General features: G+C 49.2%; 1 protein-coding gene across 4 annotated transcripts in view; it reads left to right on the top strand.

The window, feature by feature from the left end:
• The window catches only part of abca2 (ATP-binding cassette, sub-family A (ABC1), member 2), a 69,883-nt gene that overhangs the window by 29,950 nt on the left and 32,433 nt on the right, over positions 1 to 7,500 (top strand). For 3 of the 4 annotated variants that reach the window (XM_036527552.1, XM_036527555.1, XM_036527556.1), the window contains exons 2-4: positions 3,879 to 3,972; positions 4,973 to 4,975; positions 6,900 to 7,011. In XM_036527552.1, the coding sequence (XP_036383445.1) occupies positions 3,879 to 3,972; positions 4,973 to 4,975; positions 6,900 to 7,011 (209 nt within the window). The remainder of the gene's footprint in view (positions 1 to 3,878; positions 3,973 to 4,972; positions 4,976 to 6,899; positions 7,012 to 7,500) is intronic. The other variant, XM_036527554.1, reaches the window with a different exon arrangement.

Here is a 7,500-nt window from a genome sequence, read left to right on the forward strand (position 1 = left end):
TGCAAATGCCTCAGGTGATGGATATCACCTGAAATTTTAGTACTGTGACCATTTTTGACCACTTCTGGCTGCTTTAGGCATTGAGGCCCTGGCCTCTGCCCGGGGGGGGGGGGGGGGGGGGTTGGCTGCTTTTTCATACAGGAGTGTCCCCCCCTGGGAAATTAGCAGGTTGGGCAGTGACAGGCAGGGACGGCTGGTTGTTTTACGATGGAGCCGGAGAGAAGCGAGCTGCTCTGGGGGGCCATTTCTCCATATAACCCTGGGGGGTGTGCTGGGGGGGGGGGGGGCGGCTTACTGAGTGAGTCACAGGGCTTAGCTAAGAGCCACCCTCTGCACCCTGCTAACCCCCACCCACTCTCTCTCACACACACACACACCTTTTCCCAGAACCTAGTCCTTTGGGTGCATTGTGTGAATTGTTTGCACAGTCTACGGGAATGTAATTATAAATGTAAACTGTAATGTTCTTTTTCTGCTGATCCCCTTATGAGATTATAATGCTTCCATTCATTAGCCTCTCTTTGTGCATATGATGCAGTTCCCCGACCCCTGAAAAAAGGACTCCTTTTAACTAGATGGGATTTGCCTATTGATGAGGGGCAGAAAGTCTGCATCTATTTTATTATTCTGTGTCATTAAACTGTCACATTTTTTATTTTATGTCACGTGGTTATAATATTGAATGTAACAGCTAATTTACAATATGTAGTGAGTTAAAACCACAACTGCCGTGTGTGTGGCAGAGTTCCTGCCTTCTGGTTCACTTTCAGTTTTTGTCTAAGCTCTGTATTTTTGCTTTGTTGATTTTGTTCGAGAGTATCTTGAAAGGAGACAGACACAGGGTTATGTTTGTGTGTGGGAGGTGTGTTTGCGAGCAGGCTTATGTGAGTAGTGGGCTTGATGTTTGTGTGTTTTTGTTTAGGGAGGGTTTATGTATGAAGGTCAGTGGGGCATGTGCGTTTGTGAAGATAAACTGTGTTTGTGTGCAGAGGCCTTGATCCACTGAACAGGGTTATGCATGTGTGAGTGATGGTGTGGGTCATGCTGTCAGGGTTGTATGTTTCTGAGTGTTGTTTGATTAATCAGATATGGAGATGTTTACAGTACTGTGTGTATGTGAGTGATGTTTAGTCACTATTGGTATGGGTCAGTCTAACAGAGGTATGTGTTTGAGTGGTGTTTGGTCAGTGATGGTGTGGGTCAGTCTAACAGTGTTGTGTGTGAGTGGTGTTTGGTCAGTGATGGTGTGGGTCAGCCTAACAGTGTTGTGTGTGAGTGGTGTTTGGTCAGTGATGGTGTGGGTCAGTCTAACAGTGTTGTGTGTGAGTGGTGTTTGGTCAGTGATGGTGTGGGTCAGTCTAACAGTGTTGTGTGTGAGTGGTGTTTGGTCAGTGATGGTATGGGTCAGTCTAACAGTGTTGTGTGTGAGTGGTGTTTGGTCAGTGATGGTATGGGTCAGGCTAACAGTGTTGTGTGTGAGTGGTGTTTGGTCAGTGATGGTATGGGTTAGTGTGTGGGGCACTGTGTGATTGTGAGCCTCAGTTTTGGGGTGACTGCTTGCCAGCCTGCGCCCCCACTGCGCCCCCTCCTCTCTCAGCAGGGGAGCTGCAGTAAGAGAAATGTGCCTTCAGACTGGCGGGTTGGCATCTCTATAAATAATGTAAGATTGCCCTCCAACGCACAGATTTTTTTTGGAAGGGAAACTAAGGAGGCATTTCAGAACTCACTGATTTGTGTGGGAAGCTATTTAACATTCAAATGCAATACTGCTGTTTGCCCTTTTAAAGGCCTTGAAATCAATAAAGCTGGAGAAATGTGGAAAAAAGGAGCAAAGTGCGCACTCCTTTTGTAGTGGCGGTCTCGGTAGGGTGTGTGTGTGTGTCCGTGCATGCACGTGGGTGTGTGTGTATGTGTGATAGAGACTGTGTGTGTGTGCGCGTGTGTAGTGGGACAGAGCTACGGTGTTTACAGCCGTGAGATGTATAATGGGGGCATTGTTGAGTGTGTCAGCCTGGGTTTTGTGCATTGTGACAGTGCCACGTAGAAGAGATGTTTGTCTGTCACGACCTTCACCAGCAGACAGAGAAAGACGAGACCGCGCTGCCTTCTCTTCCTCTCCTTCCTGGTGATAAAAGAGGCTCATTCTCCATCATCCTCTCGCTCACCTGCACCAACTGTCCCTCAATCATCACCCTGCCTCATTTCCTCACACCGCCCCACCCACTTTCTTCCTGACTTCGCCCATGGTCACAAAGATGCCCCCACATTCTAATTTAGACTACTAAAGTTTTCCTGATCCAGCCAAATTTTTGTACTTCATAAAACAGTCCAAATGCTGTTTTTAGTGTGTCCCCCGCATTGATTTTTTTTAATGACATTGTGGTTACAAGCACATTCAGGGCTGTTTGCCTTCATATCCAAGTCAGACTGACGTTCGTATCTGATTCTGCCGCTGCAAAGTGCTTTGCAAGAACTCAGGTGTCAGTCGTCAGGCGCCACTATGGTTACAGAGGAATGTTTACAGCCTGCTTGTAGAAACCGGATATGTGTGGGCGTATGAGCTAGGGCTGCTTATCTGTCTCGAAATGGGGAGGCATATTTCATATTGTGCAAATAAAAGATGATGCATCGAGATGTGTATCACGCTGTGAATCTTGTCTGATGATGTAGTCTCTTGAAAGGAGCATGCTCATTGGCTGTTGTTTTTTGGGGTGGCCTGTTTGCTGCTAAGCTCCAGTAGGTAGCTGTGTCCAGCATTAGATTAGGGGTGTAGGGGGACAGATTGTCGGACCAACCATGCAGGCATCCCATCATGCATCACTTCAGTCTCACTCCACTGATGTGTGCTTTCACACGAGCGTGGAGTCTTGGAGTGTCCTGGTAGTTTTCATTGTGGTTTCAGTAGCAGGTGTGCAAGAGTAACTGTGTGACTGTGCAGTTCCCTGTGTGTGTGCGCAAGTGTCTGGGTGCATGCACGTGTGTATGAGCATGTGTGTGTGTCTGTGTGTGCATTTGCATGGTTTGTGTGTGTGTGTGTGTGTGTGTGTGTGTGTGTGTGTCTGTCTGTGTTGGAGTGTCTGGTTTCTCCTGCCCATGGAAAGGTCACTGCCTGACACTGCAGTGTAGGGGTTGTGAGGCAGCTGCTGGCACCCCTGAGAGAGACATTGTAGTCAGACCTCAGGACACAATCGTGGCCTTGTGCCCCCACCCAACCCCTCCCCAACCCTGCGCCTCACCCCTCCGCCAGCCCTCCCACCCTGTGCCCAACCATGCAAACAGTGGAAGAGGTGGAGACAAGGATGGAGAAGTGGTGTGTGTGTGTGTGGATCAAATAGAGATCTGAATAACCTCAAAGATCCTCAAAAATTCCTTCAGTCTTTGCACGCAGAAGTGTGACTCCCCAGTTCTTCCTGTCTAAATAATGGCAGCACTTTTCAAATGTACTTATTTAGATTATTTAGATTTCAAACTAACATATGTACAGTGTCATGCCAATAGCTAATTTTCTTCTGTGGTCCCTGGACACATAATGTTAATGCTACAATTAAAACTAGGTATCGACCTGTCACTGAAAGCCCGCTGTGTGTGTGTGCCTGTGTGTGGTTGTATGCGTGTGTGTGCGCGTGTGTGTGTGTGTGTGCGCGCGCCTGTGTGTGGTTGTATGCGTGTGCATTTTTGTTTGCATGCGTGTGGCTGTGTGCATGTATGTGTTGTGCCTGTGTGTAGGTGTACGGCCTCGTCCCGGCCTCGTCCCCGGCCTCGTCCCCGGCCTCGTCCCCGGCCTCGTCCCCGGCCTCGTCCCCGGCCTCGTTCCTACCTCATTCTGGCCTCATTTTGGCCTCATCCTCAGAGTGTTCTCTCTTTGTCTCCCTCCACAGTGGGTGCTGGCCTTCGAAATCTTCATCCCCCTGGTCCTCTTCTTCATTCTCCTGGGGCTGAGGCAGAAGAAACCAGCCATCCCTGTGAAGGAAGGTAGGAGATGGGAGGGTGGGGGGGGGGGGGCTGGGGGGGGTGATGGATGAATGACAGATGGTTCTTAGACTTCCTGTTGGATGGAGGGAAGGTAAAAGAAGAGAAAGATGGAGGAAGTGTGAGAACGTAGAATGCAGGGAAGGGAAGAGAACTCCATCCGTCCATCAGCCTGGGCTCTTGACTCACCATCGCCCCCCTGTGGTGGACTGAGTAAGCACTTCCAGAGCATGCTATAAACTGTCTGAAAGCCATGTTGGGGTGATATTAGTCTAAATGTCCCCTTGAGATAGAAGATGATAAATTCAAAGGCTCTGAGAAGGTGCATATGTTGAAGTGCAGGACTTGTCTGATATAGCCCTCCACAGGGGAGTGGATTGGGCGGCAGCCTAGCATAGTGGTAAGGAGCAGGACTCGTAACCGAAAGGTTGCTGGCTTGATTCTCCACTTCGGCACTGCTGCTGTACCCTGGGGCAAGGTAATTAATGTAGAATTGCCAGAGGAAATATCCAGCTGTACATGTAAGAATTGTAACCTTTGTGAGTCGCTCTGGATAGAAGTAGAAATTTTTAGTCATAGAAAAATGAATTGTCTCCCAGTAAAATAATATGTCGAAGAGTGAAAAGATGAAAATATAAAACTGTTACGTGGCTGATGTATGTCTCTGTGTTTTACTGTTATCCCAGAATAACAGTGGGGGAAGCTTGTCCTGATGTTTTAGCTCTGCTTTCAGGGCCTGGCTCCTACAGCCAGGCATTGTCTGTCATGCACCTGTTAGCGATCATGTTTAGTCATATTTATTTGTGTGTTTGTTTTTTTTTTCCTTTTATTTATCTTTCTCATTTCTCTTTATTCTTTAATTTCTCCTGTTGTTTCAAATTGTGAAATAAATCACCCCATCTTTTTCTGGTCTCTCTCTTCCTCGGTCTTTCTCTCTCTCTCTCTCTCTCTCTCTCTCTCTCTCTCTCTCTGCATGATGCTCGTCCACTGCATGCCGATCCAGTGTGTAAGTCTCAAAGTTGCTGTTATTACTGTTACATATTCTTATCACGGTGCCATCTTTTTTTAAAATAATTGAAGGGTTCGTGTGTGTTGTTGTGCTGGTGGGTGACAGAGCCTCCATGCTGTGTCCATGTGTGTGAGTCTTTAACACGTCCGTGTGTCCGTCCTCCTCCCTGCTCCCTCCTGGCCCGCGCCGCTACATCGACAGTTCTACGGCAGGCCGTCCCGCGGGACTGGCAGTCATTAGCTGATGGATCCCACTTTATGCCCCTCACTAACCTCTGACCTCTGCCCGGGGTGCAGGGCTAGCAGGCTGAGACGCACCTGTGTTGGGCCAGCGCGTTGGCTCAGGCAGGGGGCTGATACACTAGGCTGGTCTGTATGTGCTGAGTCAGACGCATGGAGGCACTAAGCCTGCCTGTCTGCCAGCCTGTCAGCCTGAGCACTGAGCGCTCCTCTTACTGACGCTTTACTCCAGGTCCCTAACTGGGCTGCTGTGAGCTGTGTGTGTGTGCGTGCGTGCGTGTGTGTGCGTGTGTGTGTGTGTGTGTGTGTGTGCGCGCATGTGTGTGTGTGCGCACGTGTGTGTGTGTGTGGGAACAGGATCTCCTCGTGATGTGCGTTTGGTGCCTTCTTTTACCCTCTTACCCTGGACCCTCCCCATCCCACTCCTCAGCAGACTGACCGCTCCAGGCTGACTGAGCTAACTGACTGACTGACTGACTGACCTGCTGATCCACTCCCCTCGACGCCCCCCCCCCCCAACTATTGATTTTGCTCTCTGATGGCCTAATGCTTCTGATCCCTGGCTCGTGGGGCAGGGGGGGCGGGGGGAGGGGTGGGGGGGTGGTGGAACAGATGTCAGATTCTCAGAGTTTTTATGAGATATGAAAATGCACTGATGTAACAGCCTCTGCAAAACAGGACGCCCTGTCAGAATAAACAAGACCGATAGTAAAGGGCTGACTGGGAACCCCCCTCAGAAGAAACAACATCATTTCAGCAGCGATGTTCATCTGCTGTTCGTATCCTCTGAGCTGTCTTCCCCATTTTTCTTTATTTGTATATTTATTTGACAGGAATCCTGTACTAAAGGAATTGATACAAGCGGAGATAGTCACATGACTATAGCTCGGAGGCAGTGCATGACCTGTCTGCCTCGCATACGAACGCGTGTTAGTTTTAACTAAGCTGCCGACCCTCGGTGTTGAGCTCTCTCAGCAACAGCCGAAAAGTAAACAAGTCAGCTGTTGTTTTGTGAAGCACAGCGTTCTGACAACCTCACACCAGAGCCTATTAGATCAGGCTGCTCGTTAACAAAGGGCTTGTTAAGTCATTAGTGCAATTACAGGGTCAATTAAGTAATTAGGACGTCAATTGGAAGGAAGGCACAGGATTGTGGACTGATCCTCACACCAATCAAATAGCAGCTTTCAGAAAACAAAAGAACACGAGGCTAACAGTGTGCTTCTCCAGCTGCATTTTTTGTTTCTCGGGCCCACCAAGGCAGCAGTTGAAGGAATTGTGGGTAAACTATTTGACATGGAATGAGGAAATCTCAGAACTCAAAACGGAACAGTCTCTGTGGCGCCTGTCCCAGAGCAGAGTCTTGCACATGCTGCTCAAGAAGTAGAAAGTCAGAGACAGGAAGTGAAACAGGCTGACATCTGTGACCCTCTCTAGCTCCTGCTTGATCTGTGATGGGTTTCTTCCCTCTTTCTCTCTCTTCTCTTATTCCCTCTCTTTTTCTGGTTTTTGATTATTTCTTCTTTCTCTTTGACCTCCAAACTCTTCCCAACCCTATATTTTCCCTTTCTCGTCCCCTTCTTTCCTTCTCTCTCTCTGTTGACTTTTCTCTTCTCTGTTACCCCTCTTTCTGGCTCTCCCTCCCTCTCTCCTTTTCTCCCTCTTTCCCTCCCTCTCTCCAGCCTTCTACAGCGCCGCCCCCCTCACGTCAGCGGGGATAATTCCCATCATGCAGTCTCTGTGCCCAGACGGTCAGCGGGACGAGTTTGGCTTCCTGCAGTACAAGAACTCCACGTGAGTCTCGCTCACGCGCCCCACACCCTCTCCTCTGTCCTCGCTCAGCACCTCTGTCCCCCCGCATGTGGTCCCTCACATTATCTTTGGACAGATTTTAGCAGCGATATCACATCGCTGTCCAAACCGTTAAAGCCCACTGCAGACCGATACTCCACAGCTGTAACTGCTGGATTCAAGCCGGCAACCCCCCCACACCCCGAGTCATGGTGCGTCTGTCACTCTAGCTGTGGAACAGCTGTAGCTTTTCAGGATTGGGGGATATCTGCCATCGTGACTGGAGTTATTCAGTGTCAACAATGCATTTTAGGTTTTGCAGGATAAACCCCAATGGAGCAAGAAAGACACTCTGTCCTATCTTTAATATGAACAGCAGTAGTTTGTTCCGGCAGTTTGCTCTCTTGTGGCTCCTCCACCCTCTCTTTCTCATGTTCCTCTCTCTCCCTGGCCTCCCTCCCTCTCCTCCCTCCTCTCTCCCCTGCTCCCTCT

This window comes from Megalops cyprinoides, chromosome 4 (assembly GCF_013368585.1).
Source record: "Megalops cyprinoides isolate fMegCyp1 chromosome 4, fMegCyp1.pri, whole genome shotgun sequence".
NCBI lineage: Eukaryota > Metazoa > Chordata > Actinopteri > Elopiformes > Megalopidae > Megalops > Megalops cyprinoides.